The sequence below is a fragment of the Tursiops truncatus genome, chromosome 16 (assembly GCF_011762595.2).
Source record: "Tursiops truncatus isolate mTurTru1 chromosome 16, mTurTru1.mat.Y, whole genome shotgun sequence".
Lineage (NCBI taxonomy): Eukaryota > Metazoa > Chordata > Mammalia > Artiodactyla > Delphinidae > Tursiops > Tursiops truncatus.
In genome coordinates, this window is record NC_047049.1 from 75,302,695 (window position 1) to 75,322,569 (window position 19,875).

Genomic DNA, 19,875 nt, shown 5'->3' on the forward strand with positions numbered 1-19,875 from the left:
TACCTTCACGGATACACAAGCTTGGTGGAGAACCAGATAGATGAAAAATGAATGTAAATACATCATGCAAAGTTACACAATGAAGTAGATTCCCCCAGTAAGATACGTGGTAAAAAAAGAAGCAGAGCTACGTATGTCTCTATAGCTATCTATCTGATCTACAACTTTCTTCACCTATCAGCTGTCTTCTCTAGCATGAGAACAACTAATAAGAATTAAGTGAGGGACTTCCCTGGTGGCGCAGTGGCTAGGAATCCGCCTGCCAATGCAGGGGACATGGGTTCGAGCCCCGGTCCGGGAAGATCCCACATGCTGCAGAGCAACTTAGCCTGTGCGCCAGAACTACTGAGCTCGCGTGCCACAACTACTGAGCCTGTGCGCTAGAGCCCACGAGCCACAACTACTGAAGCCCACGCAGCCTAGAGCCTGTGTCCTGCAACAAGAGAAGCCACCACAGTGAGACGCCTGTGTACCACAACAAAGAGTAGCCCCCGCTCGCCGCAACCAGAGAAAGCCCGTGCGTGGCAACAAAGACCCAGTGCAGCCAAAAATAAATAAATAAATAAATAAATAAATTAAAGGAAAAAAAAAGAATTAAATGAAAGGGCTAGCAAAGGACTTTGAAAGAGGCAACGCGATACAGAAAATTTCCCAGCGCCTACGCAGCAGGTAATGTTCAAGTACTGTTTCTTGACCCAAGGGAAGAAGCATAATTGGAACTAACAGACTCCTATTATTGCTTCAAAATGCTTATTTCTGGGTACCACCGATGGTCTGGGGTCTCACAAACCTGAGTTGTGTCCCTCACAAAGCAGTTGCAAGAAGCGGAAGAGGTCACAGGTGAATTCGTCATCCTGCAGAACCTTTTCTCCTGCAGGAAGTCCAGAGGAACCCAATGTTATCAACCACCTTAGCCTCGCCCTCCCTTTCTATCCCCACCTCCATCAAACTTGCATGTTGATGTAGCATCGTTCTGAACCCAAAACAGTCACAAATCATAGCCACTTTTCTATCTGAAGCTCATAAGATCATGCGCTTGACAGATAGATGCACTTTTTCTTGCTAAGAAAAGAACACTTGGATCTTAAAAACTCAGATTATCTCTCTGTTAAAAGTAGCAGCATGGGTTTGGCAACATTTTAGAAACAACCTGAAGAGATTAGAGACTTAAACTTTTTTTTTCTTTCTTTCTATCTTTCTTTTTTTCCTTTTTGGTAAGATCTGTGTAGGAATGATCTCTGCGTCTCTTACAAATGTGGAAGTTAAGTCTGCTTTGTTCCCAGAGTCTGATCAAATGATTCATTGCAGAAGTATTCAGTACATACATAAAACAGGACCAAGAGTTTCTTTTATTCAAATATTAATTAAAGGACTTTTGTGAAAACTCTGGATGACTGGAAAATGTTTTTTAACTCATTTCACTTCACTCTCTCATGAGCTTGTCTAAGTAGAGAGCTCATTGGTTGGAGCATTCCTTCCAGAGGAGGAAGAACTGACAAGCAGACCTAATTCTAAATACCAAACCAAAGGATAAACTTTGCTGGCTCCTGCTAGGAGAGCTAAATCTAACAAAGAAATGTGAAACGGAGGGCATCTCAGTGCCATAGGAGGTGCTCTGCATCATTTCAACACTAACTCTACGTGTGGGGCAAGGATGAAGCCTCAGAAAAGGGTTCCGATCTTTCATCTACATTTCCATTTAAATGTATCTTGATCACAAGTTACTTTGAAAGCAAAAACACAAAGAAGGAAACAAACAGAAAACAGGCACCACACAAATGAAAGCTGATTTTAAAAGCATAGAGTGTCCGTGAAAAAAACACTGTCAACATTATGAGTGTATGCTCTGGAATCTCAATTTGTTTAGAAAGCAAAATGACCAAAAAAAAAAAAAAAAAGAAATGTTGTTTGGCAAGTGAATGAATATACTCATGTATTTAAAAAAATAATAATAACTTTTCAGACTGGAAATACTTTGGGCTAAGAAAGAAAGCTATGCAATGATCATGTGTTTACTGGAACTAAAATTACGAATGATCATAATGACAGAGAGTTGATGGACTTACCAGTCTGCAGTCTGTGACTTTCAAAGTGAGAGGCTTCATATAATGGGAGGGTTAGGAAGCAAAACCATTTTGAAAACTAATATAAACATTAAAAAAAGTACATAAAATCACTGTACTGGTTTCCCTGTTGGCCTGCAAGATATTATATTTGGTGACCAAATTAAGATCACCACGTCTACAAATGCGATGTGGCAAGTTTAATGTGTTAAATGCACATCGTTTTGAATCTCAATACATGGCTGATAAGCCCATTCCTCCATGTTCACGTTCATGACAGGATAGGAAAAAAGGAAACAGCCTAGGCTAATAAGCTACACTCTTCATTGATTACACTTAGTATCATTTCATGAAGATACTTTAAAATGCTATTTAAATCAAACTGTTATGAGTTAGTTACACAGACTTATTGACTCCTTGTGAACCCATCTAAAATGTTTTGTTTTGGTTTTTCCGTTTCTCAGAAAATTGAATCAACAAAACCACGGACATACTTCCAATGTTCACATATTCAATGTGGAGTAAGTAACCCTTGGTAGAAAGTATTCAGAAAAGTTAACACAAATAAATTAACATGTAGTCTACCAGTGTGCCTGAAAATGTTCTGTACGATGCACATTGATTTATAACATAAGGTTTTTTTTCTGTTGGCATGCACAGTATTTTCCGGACTGTACACCGAAACACATACGAGTAACTTCTTACATAGGACACGCTGCACACAGCAGAACAAGAGGGAAAGTCGGGGTGGGGGGGAGGGGCAGGTCAAGACTTCATTTCCCATCAGCTGACACCAGGTTATCGTATCCACTAAGGTGCTATTGCTTAATGAACACATTACTATCTGATTAAAATGCTGCCATCGCCCATGCTGCATGTAGGCAGTGCAGGAACAGAGATGGATGATGGCTTTATGTCTGCAGAAGGTACACGAGCAACAGTCTATTTTGTGATGTATGCAAAAGAAATTCCATTGTAAGATGGAAACTAAGGTTGATAATAAATAACAAAATGGAGTAAAATGTAGTTGAAAGTGCTCTTACATTTTAAAAATATTATTTGCAATAGCTGCATGATGGCCAAATGCAGATAGTGTGAAGGGCATTCCTTTGGTTTTATTTTTAATTATAAGGGGCTTATAGTTTCTAACACTGTAGTAAAGGGAGAGTTATTTCAATACCGTTGTGATGATGAGTTTGTTCTTTGTGCCTCAGTTTTCTCACCTATAAAATGAATGTAAAGTGTACACTGTCTACCTCACTGGCTCTGCACAATCTATATGACCATTTTTTATCAATTGTGGAGAGGTTAATATTATTAGTAGCAGTGGTAATGACACTAAATAAAGATGGGAACAACATGCCTACACGATAAATATAGTTATGTGAACATAGGTATTAAATGTGTTTATATTTTCAAAAAGCCACCTTAATTTTAATGGACCAAATATTTTCAAAAATGTAAGTTTTCACCTGGAAATAATATTAGGTAGACCTTATTTGTTCAAGCTACCAGTAAAAAGTAATCACACTTTTAAAGGCTTTTCTACTCACAATCGGTTTATCCAACTAATAGAAAAGTACACAAGTGTTTAAGTTCAATAAAAACAGTTGTTCTTACTTAGAATTTTTACTTAGAATATCCATGGATATAGCTCAAAGTCTGCAGACTTATCTCCAGGCAAAGCTTGATTTAACTGTTAATAATTATCAATAACTGTTCTAAAATTAATGAAATAAATAAAAAGACTAATATATATATAAACAATTGACTCCAGAAGACTAAGATTGCCATCGTTGTAGGGTCAGCATCTCTAATGATGCAGAGATAAAAGGGGTGAGTAGCATGAAACATGACACTGGCTGCATCAAATAATTCCCTGTAATCTATCGTTAAACAGCTCTCAAGGGCCCCCCATTGCCATGGAGGAAATAATTCTGATTACTTACTAATCTTTAGAGGACTTAAGTATTTATTTTGTATATGAAAACACTGAAGGATAAAGGTTAAAAATATTTTTAAATAGTGAAAAGTCAGGTATTTGATTCCATGTGGGTAGTTTTAATACCATTGCTTAAATGGTCTAAATATGGCTGCTTGAATAATATTACAGCTCAACTAACGAAGAATAAAAAATCTGAAATGGATTTACGATTCACATTTAGTTAGTGACTACGGTGTGCTAGGCATTGTGCTAGATATATTTTCTCACATTTCATTTCAGGTTTACAAAAATCCTACAAATGAGGTGATACGATCCCATTTTGTGGTTTGGTAAACAACCGAGAAATTAAGTTAACTTGACTACTGTCCTACAGCTGTTAACAAGTAAAGGACTTGAATTCAGTAAACTTCAGCAAACATTCACAGTCTCCTATATGCTAGGCACCTTGTGAGGTGCTAGGGACAGAAAAGACCAATGGACACAATCCCTAACCTTAAGAAGGTCACAGTCAGGCAATAAACAGGTAATTTCGATATTGTATGGTCCTTCTGAATCCAGTGTGCAATAGTTTCTACACTTCACAGAGCTCACATCAGCAATCAATCTCTGACTAACAATCATTACACTTATTGTACATTATTTAAATTGTGAACTCCTAACTTGTTTTTATGAATTTTAGAACCCAAGGAAAACCATATTCTAGACACGTGGCTTTAGAAAAGTCAATTCACCTTTCTGAGTCTCTGTTTCATCATTTTGATATGGAAATTAACAGTCTCCTGACTTCCTGAATTCACAGGGCCGCTGGGAGAATCAAATTGGTCCAAACAAGTACAGTTGCTTTGAAATATGCAAAACACAGTAGGAATAAATGTGAAGTTTTAATGGCATGCAGTCATTAAAAAACAACCTTTAGATTTCTAAAATATAGAATACTGGTGGGTTGTGAATACGATAAATCATTCATAATTCCATTAAGTGCATGTATTTAATCTGAGGTAACAACCTGACACCAGTGTATAAAATGCATTCCTAGATAATACCAACGACCACTGTGTGTGAAGAAAGTTAGGTGTGACCGATGGAACACAGAATTAAAGTTATAGGTTAGCTGTGGGGGAAGAAATCTTTTGCTTTCAAACATGATTTGCAGATTGTTTCTCTTATAGCCGTCTCTTTTTTTTTCTTTCTTTTTTTTACTGAAGTATAGTTGATTTACAATGTTGTATTAATTTCTGTTGTACAGCAAAGAGACTCAGATATATATATATACACATTCTTTTCTATTATGGTTTATCACAGGGTATTGAATATAGTTCCCTGTGCTATACAGTAGGACCTTGTTGTTTATCCATCCTATATCTAATATTCAATAGTGTGCATCTTCTTGTAGCCTTCTCTTAGTGCCTTTCAGTTGTCATTACTCTAACTGAAATCCTTTATGTCCTTCACCCATTCCATCCACCAGCATCCTAACTGATCTCCGTGTCTTCACACGGGACACCCATCTTACACCCTGGTGCTGACAACAACAGCTATAGGCAATCCAATTATAACACTCTTCCTGACAAACAGACTGACTCCTGTAACAGTAATTATGGAAAGCATACTCTGAAGCATTCCCTGCAATCTACCGTTAAGCAGAGTTCCCCAGCTGCCGTGAAGGAAATGGTGGTGACCACTACCTTCGGAGAACTCCATGCCTATTTAATACGCTAGCATTACTGAGAAAGGAGAGATCTGTGCCTTTTAGGGTGATTGGGTTCTACTGGAAGCATTTTGAACAGTGAATGTAGGAATTTAATTCCAGGCGGATCATCACACAAAACATAATGTATCCCTTAAGTGTTATTTCTTTAATGGCTCTCCAGGGTCTCAGAAAGAAAGTACAAATGCCTGGAAAGAGCAAGGAAGGTCCTTCAGCACCTCTCACAAGCGATCTTTCCATCTTCTAGGGGGTTCATTTCTCTTCAACCGCACCAGGTTGTGGTTACTGTCCTCTGATATGTTTTGTACCTTAAACTTTGCATACGCTGATGCTAATTCCTTCCACTGGAATGCCTTTCTTTGCCTTCCTTATCTACCAGATAAACTTCTACTTCAGGCTACGTGTTATGTCTATGGTGACACTTCCCCATCCCTGGCAAAGTATCAACTCAGTTCTCTCTTACACAGAGGGCATTGTTCTGAAGTCGCTTGTTTACAAGTCTGTCTACACGATACTGGACTCCTATAGAACGCCAGTGCCTAGGACAGTGTCTAGCACGTAATAGCCACTCAAATTTAAATGACTGCTTCAAAGTTTAAAAACTGCAAGGATGTTAAAAAACAATCTATTTAGTGCCATGAACTACAGGCTTTTTCTTGAAGAGAACGTTTACCCATAGGAACTGCAAAGAAATATAGTCAGAACCCAGATGTTAGCACTGGATTATACCTGGGAAAGTACTCTGAAAATCTGGGGCAGGAGAAAGCCAAAAAATAATTAAGCACTAAAAACACTAACGAAAAATTAGGGTAGCCAATATTTAAAGATTGCTTTAATTATCCCTTTCATTAATTAATTAAACGGAATCCTTTTATCTTCAACTTCACATAAACTTCATGAGGTCACTATAAATATATCGGCAAGAACCTCAATGCAACACGTTATCAGTTACAGGTGGAAATTTGAGAAGCTTAACTTGTATTAATGTTTTATATAACAGTTTAGAAAATCAAACAATTTCTGAGGAATCAGATCAGCTTCGCAATTTCATCTTGCTTACGAAGTCAAGGATCCCTGCAAAATGATCAAAAATCAAATGCAGTATCTTCGACTATATTCCAAGAAGACGTTTGAAAGAAGGAAAATTGCACTTTCAAGCTCATCATGAATTACTAATGAGGTTAAACGGTACTGAGGAAAAACAAATTAGAAATCCAAGGATGGAATGAAATTTCAAAGATTTATATAGGTTTTTGGTTTTGAACTTCACTCTATGTTAAAAGAAAACACACAGGACTAAAAAATATACAGAGAGGACAACACTGAGCACGTGACAAATCTAAACACATTTGCTTAAGAACCTTTTTTTTTAAAAAAAAAAAAAACAAACAAGGGGGAGGTCCAGGCTTTTGTAGAAATGGGGGAAATTTAGTAAGGTGGGATAGGGCTACAGGACAGTACCAGTGTAGAGAAAAGAATATAAACAATTAGTCTGAGATCCAGATACAGTGGTCCTTCTGTATCTGCAGATACAGAGGTATGGCCGTGCTATGCCACTTTGTATCAGGGACTCGAGCATCTGTGGATTATGGTATCTGCTGGGGGAGGGGGGAGGAAGGGGAGGGTCCTGGAACCAAGCCCTCATGGATACAGAGGGACAGCTGTATACAAAGCTTAAAGAAGCACATATTCCCTGATGGTATCTCAACCCCAGATGAAGAATGTCATGTGTAACCGTAAAAAGCTTAAAAGTGATATTAAAACTTCAACGGTGGATGCAAAAATCGGCAATAGATGGGTGTCTTTGAAAGGAGACATTACATTAAGGGACCAACAATTCTACCTAAGCCAACGTGCTGGACACAAAATAAGCCCCCCAAAGACTACTGAAGGATGGGGGGGAAGGGAGTAGGCATGTGGAATGGGCAAATTAAAGACAGGAAGAATGCCTGCATTTCAGCCTTGACCCTGCCACTTCGCTGTGTGACCCTGGACAAGCCATGTTATCTTTCTCTCCCTCACTCTCCTTATTTATAAAATAGGAAAAATACCTCATGGGAAAGTTGTGGGTATGAAAAAGTTCATGTATTCAAGTTATACATTTTCCATGGCAATATAATTTATGGTCCTTTTATCATCATCGGGAAGAGACTGAGCTTAATAAAGATAATTGGTTAGGATGCAGATTTATATCTATCAGATTCTTTTCTCAGTCCTGAGCCTATACTGCACAAGCCTTAAGCTCTGAAGCAAGGATATCACTAACAGATTTAGATTTTTCAGCCTTTTCTGCTTTTCAACAGGGATGCCCCATGTCCTTTCTCCTTTGAGAGTACAAACTCTTAATAGTTGCAGAAGCTTAAAAGAATGGTCGTGTAACAGAAATTTTAAAAGTATGCCAAAAGAAAGAGTCAGTATAGGTGTTCTCAATCTGGGAAATAGTGTACCATTCATTACAGCGAATGAGTGGTCACTGCATATTCTCCAGAAAGATATTTTGGTGAAGGCAACGGTGTGTATTCAGAAAGCACAACTTAATCTCTGAAGCCCTGTTGACATACTAGGTACCATTCAAAAAATCTCATCCCTTCTTTATCACCATCGTATGTCATGTCTTTTAGAGACTACTTTGCAACACCAGTGCCATCTTTGTTATTATCCTAGCTTGAAGAGTGAACATTTGCTACTGTTTCTACAGTTCTTTAAATTCGGTCTCAAGAATGAAAATTTGTTTTTATGGTAGAAGGTTTTTAATGTGTGATATTTTCAAAGAATAGAGAAAAACTCTACAGATCTCTCAATACTTGGAAGGGAAGTAGCAGAGCCCAATGGCTAAGATGAGACTCAGCTGTTCATAGCACACACTGGATCGGCACTGATTTTCCCGTGCACCACTTGGTACAGCCATAAAGCCACAGTATGTCCAAGACAGAAATGCCACAGGGAGACTCTTGCACACATTCATTCATTTACACAACAGCTGCAAACACTGGGTCCACCAGAACTTTTTTTAAATGAAAGAACAGAACCAAACAAATCTAAAACCATCATTTAAATGCTTGTTGCCCCTTCAGGTCTAATATGTTAATAGCTGCACATCCTCATAGGATGAGAAAAAAAAAAAAGGAAAGCTTGAAATATAAGTTTTAAAAGGAAAAGGATGCATAATGATGGGAAGTAAACAATCTACTTGTTAAAAGGGTCTATAAAAGGAAAGAATGCACAAAAACTGTCACTATCAAGACTGGACACAAAGCTAACAACAAATAAAGGAGCAAATGAAGAAAAGGCAGTTCATTTTTAATAATTACCACGCTCATGAGTGATGACTGAGGAAGGGAGAATAGTACATTGACGGTAGTCGAAAGAAAAGGAAATGGGGAAAAAGAAAGAAGTTGAGAGTTTGTTTTTGCCTTGCTGTTTGTAAGGAAATAAAATAGAAAACGTGTTAATCAATTTGGGCAATTATTTTTGTGTGTGTCTTTAAAAAGAGTAAACTAATCAAACCAACCTCATATTGAGAGACAGAACTAATTCTCACATTAGGATGGTCACTCTCATCAGTTATTTCTGATTTGGGCCTCACAAATGTTATTCTCATCTATATCTGGTTGACAGTGGCTAGGAGGCCCAGTAAAATAAACCTGGGTGGTCACTATTTCTTTGTGGGGAGCTGATGTAAAGAGTGATTCAGAATGATGAATGGAATTGTGTTCAGAGCCTCTGGTACATTAGCTAAAAACTGCAGGGGAAAATGAAATTGATTTCTAATTCCATGACAGGGAAGTCAGACTTTGGATAGAGAACTGACTCATTTTTAGGCACTTTCCAGCTGGAAAATGCCCAGGACTTCTGTGAGACATCAGAGGCATGCAGTCAATGGGAGCTGGGATTTGTCATGGCTCTGAGTTCTCCAGATGGGCCCCTCAAGGCCAGGTGTTGTTAACTGTCGACACAAAGGTGAGTAACGAAGACATTTGGCTTGATGTCCATTTTCAAAAAACCTAAGTAAGTTCAGAATTCTGCTGGTGATTTTTCTTGAAGGTAGCTAACCCAATTAAATAACCGCGTGACGAATACTTGATTACTGAACCTATACGTTCAAATGCCAAGCAGAAAATAAAATTACACAGGTGATATATACAGAAGCAGCAGTGTTAGCATATGTATAAATGATAATCTTTAAAATACCGGAAGAAAAATGCAGCTAATTTTTTTCCTATTGTGAGAACAAAAATATACAGAGATAATTAGAGAGATTAGTGAATTCTAAAATATTTCGGAAAGGCAAGCAGACTACAAATGGCAGAGGGGAGAAAATTTATTTTTTGCAATAAGATTAGTTTTATAGAAGACCCAATGTTCCAAAACTAATACATTGATAAGATGACAACTCCAAACCAGACCAAACAAACAAAAACAGATAAACACACAGGGCCTGACTCAAACTAAATTAATTTAAAAATCAAACACAAAAGAATAAAAACAAGTCAAAACCAAAAATAGTGAAGATACTTTCTTCTTAATAAATACCAAAACGAATGTGCAACAATAGTTATTTCTGATTTAAATGCACTGTGTGCTGAATTTTCTAGTTGATACATCTATTTATAGAGAGAAAAGCTCTAAGAATCGGTGAGTCATTATTTTCATGCACATGTAAATTAAGTGATCAGAGTTATTTAAACACAAAAATTACTCTGTATTTCATGAAACAATTTGGACTTGCAAAGACATGGATATATGAGATAGAAGGATAACTGGGCTAAAAGGGAGGAGATAGTAAGACTAGTGGTGGACTGAAGGATCTGAAAGCATCACTAACCTAAGGAGACAGAAGAATTTGAAAGCCTGACAGTTTGCTAAAGTGGCCAAAGAAAGTCAAACATTTTCTAATGTGGCTCATCCATGTGGTTTCGAATTTTATAGATAATTCTCTAATAAGGGATATTTACTTACTACCCAACTAGGGGAAAGACCACTGACAGTAGATCTGGAATAAAAAGGAATCAATGACCAACATGGAAGATTGGGTTTTGGGTGTGACCTGCATGGGTGTCTAACTATGAACTTTTAAATGAGTCACATAAGCATTGTGTCTATTTAAAGATAACCTTGTATCTCTCTGTAATTTCAGGGAAGAAGTGGGGACACGTGATGCTTTTAATTTAAGCGATCAATACCTGATCCTTCCTCGGTCACCATCCCAAGTCCTTCAGCTTTGTTTTGTCGCTCAAATGCGTTTAGGTCAAGGACACTGCAATAACAGGGAAGAAAACATTTAGAGGCCTAACAGAACGTTTTCTTTCTTCAGGAGAGCAAATGTCTAAAAACTGTGTATCGTGAAACGTGAACCAAATGTTATCAGATACTGAAAACATACACTGACTCAATGCCTACCAACCATATTTTCCTAGTACCAGACTAGTTTCTCTCCAGGGTCCACACTGAAATGATCCATGTGAAAGTCAAGCATATGGCATTGATGGGTTTCAACTTTGGGAGAACATTACAAAGTTAGCAGACATACTGAAATATAATTAGAATGATCATGTTTTTCCAGTTGGAATAATAACATTAAGTATGTGGCAGGTTCCTCAGTCAAATGCTGTCTGAACGATTTCAAAGACTGTAAAAAACAGAAAATGATGAACATGGTCATGACGATCATGGTTAAGGCTCATTCATTTAGGGCAGATGAGAACTGGTCTAACGGCTCCCAGATAAAATGAAAAAGAATTTTGTTTTTTGTCTTTTAAAAATCATACACTACTCATTCCCAAGTAAGCAGAATACACATTGATTCTCCAAGGTTCCTATTTAAGCACAGGGTAGACTATTTTAAGACATTATTAATGTGGAACAATTAGTAATTAAAACATTACTAACACCTAACAGCAAGATAGAACATAAGACACTTCCACACTTTTGTCCCACTTAAAAGTGTGTTTAATCATTAAAAATTCTTCTGTGTATGTGCTGTCAGTAATGTACTTACAAAGTAACACGTACTTTAAAAGGTACAACCACTGAGTGGAACCAAAGCGAGAAAAGCATGTGCTTACCTGCATGAAGCATGTGCTTACCTGCATGACTGCATCAGGCCAGCAAGGCTCTGAAAGAAGCCCACATCCTTTTTCTCCTTGAGATAGTCCAGCATTTTCTACAGCAGATAGAGAAACCACAGCGTCACTGAACACAAAGCTCGTTTTTTGTTAAATAAGACATAAAAACATCCTTTGATTCTGAAATAAAGATAAAAAATATCCAGTGCATACAAACATGACGGACGTCACCTTGACCACAAAACAGTGATAAGCACGTCACGGCAAGAGACTTGCACATTTCTAAGTGCAGCAGGACATACACATGGCTTGGAACAAGGGAGCTGCTTTATAAAACACCACAGGCAGCAGGAATATCAGGAGGAAATCATACTCTTAATTCTCTTCATGTCACTCTGTAAGTATCTGGAGATTCAGATACTTAGCTCAAGTTTACCCGGAAGAAGGCCCACCTGTCTGCTATTCACAGGTTTCATTACAAAAGTGACTTCCTTAAACAGCATTCCAATCCGAGAGCTCTGATTACCATATGCTAATGTTACAGACAGAAATTCAGTTTCCATTACCATGGTCTCTAAACCCAAGGACTGGTGGGAATCATGTGACTATTAATTTTTCTCCTCTTTTCTCAGGATGATGTCCAGATTCTGTGGTCAACATTTTGGTTAAACACAAATGTAAAAAATGCTCAAGGAATGCACGGCTCTGCTTGTTAGTACGTTGTTACATGCCATGATGAAGCAGCCACTCTGAATGTAGATACAGTGTGCTGGAGGTTTCAGATAAGAAGTACTATGTGCAGGGCAGGAATAGAGAGGAAGACGTAGAGAATGGACATGTGGACACGAGGCAGGGCGGGGCAGGAGGGAGAACCGGGAGATTGGGATTGACCTACCAGCACTGCCATGTGTGAAATGGACAGCTGGTGGAAACCTGCTGTATAGCACCGGGAGCTCAGCTCGGTGTGACCTAGGGGGTGGGATGGGGGCTGGGGAGGTCCAAGAGGGAGGGGATCTATGTATACATATGGTTGATTCATTTCACGGTACAGCAGAAACTAACACGACATTGTAAAGCAACGATACCCCAATTAAAAAAAAAAGTACGTACAAGATGATAAGATGACAGAGGCACACCAAAGGTTTTAAGAAAATAAAGATACTGCTCTTCTCTGAATCTTAAACAGAAGGGATTAATTCCTATTATCAGAGCTATCTAGATAGGGCTCAGCTAAGCAGTCAAAATATTGGTAGTACTCTTTTTCCAGAAATCAGAGAGTTAAAGGTAATATAAAACGAAATATGTGAAGGCTGTATACACATACACAGTGTATATATATTGTGTGTGTATATATATATATACACACATATATGCAGATACACACAGACACACAAAAACGCACAGCCATTTTGGGGTGGGTGTGTGATAACTTATTGGGCTAATAAAACATGAAGCGCTTATTAATCATTGGCCTTTTAAAACAAAATGAATGTGGGTTACAGGGTCAAAGGGGAGTGGTGGAATATATATCTGAAGGTTTAAAGAAAAAAGAAAAGATCTGTACAGACGATGAGTACGTTTATTACATGGTCTCTCAAGGTTCCTTTTGTCTCCGTGGATTTCTGAATATATACACTATACAATTAAGGTCTTTTGAAGCAATACATAAGTCAAGGGAAATTATTTATTTATAAGTATTGTGGCGAGATTAGGTTGGTTTTCTTTATTTTTCCTTTTTTAAAAAAAGTCATGTAGTCATTTACTATGGAAATCAAAAGAGAAAATCTGTAAATTGGATGGGAGAAAATTCACCTTTATTTTTACTAACTTCTAACTGAAATTTAGCATTCCTTTCAACCAGTAATCTAAGCAACAAACACTAAGAGGGTTAGTAGTAGCTACGATTTTGTCACCAATAAAGATTTCAGGTATTTTCATATCACATTACAGCTGTTGTAGATATTTAAAAATATTTAGACACGTCTTTTCTTCTCAAAAATTATTAGACCAAGTACTAGATCTTTTATTTAATGAGTTCATAAAGAAACATATTACTTTATCGAAAACCTATTTTATAATATTTTGATAAACACATTTCAATATACTTGGCTTCCTTTTCAATCTACGTAATTTTAATTTGTGCACTTATAAACATCACACCGAGAGGAGGCCAGAGATTTCAACGAACTGTCAGAGGCAATAAAAAGCTAACAACCCTCGCTTAGGTTATGTCTACGTTCTCTTCCAGTACTAACATGTAGTGATTATATTTACAGAAAAAAATATACAGTTTGATGGGGCTTCCCTGGTGGCGCAGTGGTTGAGAGTCCGCCTGCCGATGCAGGGGACACGGGTTCGTGCCCCGGTCCGGGAAGATCCCACGTGCCGCGGAGTGGCTGGGCCCGTGAGCCATGGCCGCTGAGGCTGCGCGTCCAGAGCCTGTGCTCCGCAACAACCTTTACTAACCCAAAAGAAACCTTCAAATTTTCTCTGCTTTTCTTTTCTTAGACTCAAAGGTTTCTAGGAGCCTATTCCTAGCTTTGTGCCACTGTAGTGATTCTGAGGTTCACAGCAACTTGAAGTCAAACATTCTGAAGTTCTCATTTGCCTTCCTTTCCTTCAATGAGGGTAGCCCTTTACCTGCTTGACTAAAACTTACCCAAGAAATAAACAGTTACTAGTTCCCTGTTCAACCGTGCTTTCTCATACAGAAGCCAAGATACAAAAATAAGAGACATTATAGTTTTAGAATAACACAATCTGATGCTTATATTATGTTGTGGTTTGTTGTTCTCCAATGAGCATAAGGATTTTTTCTGAGCTCAGAGCCACACTGTTGGCCGTGTGAATGTTATCCCCAGAGGTATGCAGTACACACCTGTGACAGTCCTTTTTTAAGTCACTCAAATACTCTTTTTTTCTTTAGTGAAGTATAGTTGCTTTACAATGTTGTGTTAATTTCTGCTATACAGCAAAGGGACTCAGTATATGTGTATGTGTGTGTGTGTGTGTGTGTGTGTGTGTGTGTATGTGTGTGTGTGTATTCTTTTTTCATATTCTTTTCCATTATCACAGGATACTGAATATAGTTCCCTGTGCTGTACAGTAGGACCTTGTTGCTCATCCATCTACAGATAATAGTTTGCATCTGCTAACCCCAAACTCCCAGTCCTTCCCTTCCCCACCCACCCCTTCCCCCTTGGCAACCACAAGTCTATTCTCCATGTCTATGAGTCTGTTTCTGTTTCATAGATAGGTTCATTTGTGTCCTATTTTAGATTCCAAATATAAGTGATACCATATGGTATTTGTCTTTCTCTTTCTGACTTACTTCACTCAGTATGATAATCTCTAAGTCCATCCATGTTGCTGCAAATGGCATTATTTCATTCTTTTTTATGGCTGAGTAATATTCCATTTTATATATGTGCCACATCTTCGTTATCCATTCATCTGTTGACGGACATTTAGGCTGCTTCCATGTCTTGGCTATTGTGAATAGTGGTGCTATGAACACAGGGATGCATGTATCTTTTTGAATTATAGTTTTGTCTGGGTATATTCCCAGGAGTGGGATTGCTGGGTCCTATGGTAGTTCTATTTTTAGTTTTCTGAGGAACCTCCATTCTGTTCTCCATAGTGGTTATGCCAACTTACATTCCCACCAACAGTATAGGAGGGTTCCCTTTTCTCCACACCCTCTCCAGCATCTGTGATCTGCAGAAAGTCTCTCAAATACTCTTATTCTAACAAGCTCAACAGACCTTGGCCTTCAGTTGGATATGGAGATTGCATCCTTTGTCATAACTGGTTGAAGTTAGCAAAATCCCCGTCCAGATAATGTCTAACTTTTAAACAGAACATCATTACAGAACTTGGTTGGGAAGTGATTTTCTCATATCTTAGGAGAATAGAAAGAATTACAACTAGAAAAATTCTTAACAATGCATTCTGTTTACACATTAACCTAGAAGCCAGCTTTGTACCAAATATACAACAAAATCTTAAGAGTCAATTTTTAGGAGATATATCACTATAAAACATGTTACCAAACTAGGCTCCCTAGGTAAGGGTATTTATTTTTCACTATTAAAACAAACCAGCTGCTTTACGCCAACTTATTCACATGAAATGCAGCATTGCAAATGATGACACCGTATGACATGACTTCAGACTTCTAAACAGCGTTATTATTTGTTGTGCTACCTAGAAGGGGTGTTTATTGTGCTACCTGGGAGATATTTGGATACTGGGACAAGATGACCATAAAATAAAGGCATACTTTACATAGAAAAAACAAAAAGGTACAACTAACGTACAACTAATCGTTCTTTTAGGATGACTAAAATAGTTCAACAGGATGACTATACGGTCCATCTCTTCAAAAAGCACATTATGTGAAAGGCTCAATGACATACCTGCTGTACTGTAGAGTTCCCGCCATTTAAGATAGCAATTCCGAGTTTCAAAGTAGCAGCCACCATGGGTCCAGTTTCACCTTAAAAATACAAACTATTGTGATCCTTCTATCACTTCACCTGCTACATTAACCAATTCTATCTCAAAATGTGCATTTTTGAAGTCATTATTCACCTCCTACAAACCTATGTCATGGTGGAGAGGGACAGACTGACTCATATAACAACAACAACAAAAAAATTAAGAGTCATAACGCATATTTTGCCATCAATGTTTTTACTAAGTTCTGTGTAATATGTCTATGATTGAAACTATATGAGAACACAGAGAAAACGAACAGGAAGAAACAATTGCTTTTGAAATACTGACACCTAAAATTATTAAAATTCAAAACAAATCATGTGTATTAAAATAATACTGAAATGAATATGAGCTACTTAAAATATTCTCCCTCCTCCCTCAAGAACAGTATGGTTGAACAACTTTTAAAATCTCCATTTCATCACTTTTATCTTAATACGTTTATAGCCTTGCTTTATTAGGGTGACTAGTCACAATTTTAAGTTATTTGAATAATAATAACAAAATTTCAAATCCAACCAGTTGTCTATAATTTAGCATATTATGTTTTATTTTTACATTAGTCGCCTCCACTTATCTTAGAAATGAAATAATCCCTATATTTGGAGAGGGGTGCTTAATAACCACCATTACTTTTTCATTCCATTAAAATTACAGTAACTAGTTTTCACAAAGAAGGTATTACCAATGTAAGAAAAATCAGCTTGCACTGGCTGGCTACTGAAAAATGCAACAGTACTTGAATTACTAAAAATGACTCACTTAAAAAATCTAAACATTTATATCAAGGGCCCCGAGGGCCGAGTCCAGCTTGGCACCTGTTTTCGTAAATAAAGTTTTATTGGAACATGGCCACACCATTTATTCACGTGTTGTCTCTAGCTACTTTCATGCCACTCTGGCGGAGTTGAAGAGATGCCACAGAGGCCCCAATGGCTCACAAAGCCGAACATGTTTACTATCTGGCCTCTATCAGAAAACATTTGCCCACCTCTGATTCACATAATCAGTTTGGTAGAGTTGTGTCCCAATATAATTTCCAAAACTTAACGAACAGAAATAAAAAATCTTTTAGTAAGATTCTGATTAAAAAAGAAAAATCAACATTGAACTTTGTAAGAGAGGTGGCATTTGTCAAGTCACCTGACCTAGTCATGAACAAGAAATTCAGGGACTAAATAAATCGGTAGACTTTACATAAGGGCGCTCCTAGGAGTAAAGGGGAAATCTACAGAATCGGCCCTTCCGAGGTAGAGCCAGGAGCCTCACCTTTGCTGGCACTGATGGTCTGCAGCACCATCTCAGCTGCACCGCGGTCGTGGAGCCTGGCTTGTTGGTACAGAAGCTTTTGCTTTTCCATTTCTTTTTCCTGAACACAAATCCCAACCATTTATGTTGCAGCTATCACTAAGCAGAGCAGCTTTCTATAAACCACATTTTCAGTCATCTCCTCATGTATGGGCTCTATGACAACATTATGGACCATTTCAACACCAACAATGCTATCCAACAGATGTTAACATAGTCAACTCTTGGTTTTTCCCTTTATATTTCTTGTGATAGACTTTTGGTACTGATTTATCAGGATGAATTTTCTCAATTGTCATGACTGGATTAGTCCAAAGCCTGTATCATACTTTTGAAGTACTGTACACTTCATCACTGAAACTTGCACTTTCTGAATGATACATTCGTGCATCAGTTTGTCACGTGTTTAATCATCTCCCAAGTCATGGTCATAACTTGATACTGCTCAGCAAATGGCTCGAGTTGTAAGTCATCACTGAATGACAGAAAAACATTAACTGAGGACGTGTTGGAGTTTAAGCAAAATTGAAAGCTGATATGGATAAAAAGGTAGGCTTCAACTGAGTAGTGGACAGACGATAACAGGTCTCCCCAGTCCCCTCCCAAAGAATAAAAGAAGCAATGTGCCTTTATATTTTGTATTCTCTGGTGGTAATAAACGATACTGCACGGTACTGCTAGAGCAATGGCTAGAGTTTGTTCTTTTCCACTTAAACTACCACTGAACACATACAGAAGGAAATCAAAATAAAATATAAAGGCACAGCAAGTTCAAGACTGGTAGGATCATTCACTTGAGCTATCCAGTTCGCTGGAGAATTGAGACGGAACCAAGCAGTATAAGTTGCAGAATGAAAGTTGCATAGAGCACTATGACAGCGCGTCCATCAAATGGCGTGGTAGAGAAGCTTAGTCAATGGGACATGAAACAGTCAATTAGTATCATGTCCATAAACACAACGGCCAAAACATATATGACCTAAGAGCAGGAAGAGCTGCAGCAGAGGTAGCCAGAGTGACAGCTTTGCTGCCATAAACTTTCCATCCAAAGTACGGAAAATAGACACTGGAAGATGGAAGAGGTTTAAAAAATGAAGGCTTGCTAGTTACAGAATATGAAAAAGAACATAAACTAAAAGGAGGGGGTAAAAGAAATGGGCTCAAACAAATGAAAAAAGAAACCTTTAAATCAAAAGCAACCAACACAGACATTTATGCTGTTACCAGAGAGTTCTCGCCGAGGCTGGCAAATTTGTCTCTTAAATCTTTGATAATATCGTGCTGCGAAAACAAAATTGATCAGGGTTTTTTTTCACACTATAGTTAGAGCTCCTGTGGTTAAATTTTTATTTTTTCTTAAATTATGTGATAGGCCTAAATGGAAGCAGAAAAAAGAAAAAAAAAAAAAAGGCAGCTTTGCTTTATACGTAGCCATGCTAACATCTAAAAGGTTTGCCTTCATGTTTAAACCTCTTCCTGTGAAGTCAAAAACAGAACGAAAACAAAACCACACAGACACACAAAACTATATTGTCATTACAACAGAGTTTCAGGAAAACTGAAAGAAGACCCTTTCGTCTGCTCTTCAGGTGCTGTTTAAAATTAGGGAGCAACATTTGATTCTTCCTTTTAGACCCAACAATCTTTGACTTTCCTCCCGTTGCCAGAGCTATTTCTGGAACTTTTACATCCTAGCTTAACCAACTCCCTTCGTGAAAGAGCTGTCCAGTAAAACTAATAAGAAATTATTGTCTTAAGGAACTGTGCTATTATTTTCATCAACTAAAGAGGCAAAGGAGTTAGAAAGAATGATTCTTCTATTGACGCAATACAACATAGAAAGATAGTCATCAGGAAATCCAAAGAAGATGGAAGATGGCAGCATGCCATATATTCTTGAGGAAAAACAAATACAGAAACCCTTCGCCATTTGTGCTCCAAAAGTAGGGAGACCAGCTCAAAGATCTGGCAGAACAACCTGCACAATAGATTCCAAGGTCCCAGTATCCTCTTCAGTAACTGAAATCACTCATGATGGACAGACCTCAGGAGGACCAAGAAACACAGGATATCAAATTGCCTTCTTTACAAAGTAAACTCCCTGAGCAAAGATCACGCTAATTTTCCTTATGTAACATCTAAATTTCAATAATAATATTTTGGGGGAGATGATATGAAACATTTGAAGAAAAAATAGTGAGCAAAAAAACACACTCTGATCTAGAGGCAGGAAAATCGTATTTCATAAAGAGGGATCAGGTTGACCACTCTTTTGAATTTCTTTGT

At 37.8% G+C, this 19,875-nt stretch overlaps 1 protein-coding gene across 1 annotated transcript in view; it reads right to left on the reverse strand.

The window, feature by feature from the left end:
• The window catches only part of RYR2 (ryanodine receptor 2), a 510,050-nt gene that overhangs the window by 60,222 nt on the left and 429,953 nt on the right, over positions 1 to 19,875 (reverse strand). The window contains exons 81-85 of the mRNA XM_073793696.1: positions 17,551 to 17,650; positions 16,200 to 16,279; positions 11,803 to 11,879; positions 10,900 to 10,973; positions 791 to 871 (exon numbers count right to left, since the gene is read on the reverse strand). Coding sequence (XP_073649797.1) covers positions 791 to 871; positions 10,900 to 10,973; positions 11,803 to 11,879; positions 16,200 to 16,279; positions 17,551 to 17,650 — 412 coding nt within the window. The remainder of the gene's footprint in view (positions 1 to 790; positions 872 to 10,899; positions 10,974 to 11,802; positions 11,880 to 16,199; positions 16,280 to 17,550; positions 17,651 to 19,875) is intronic.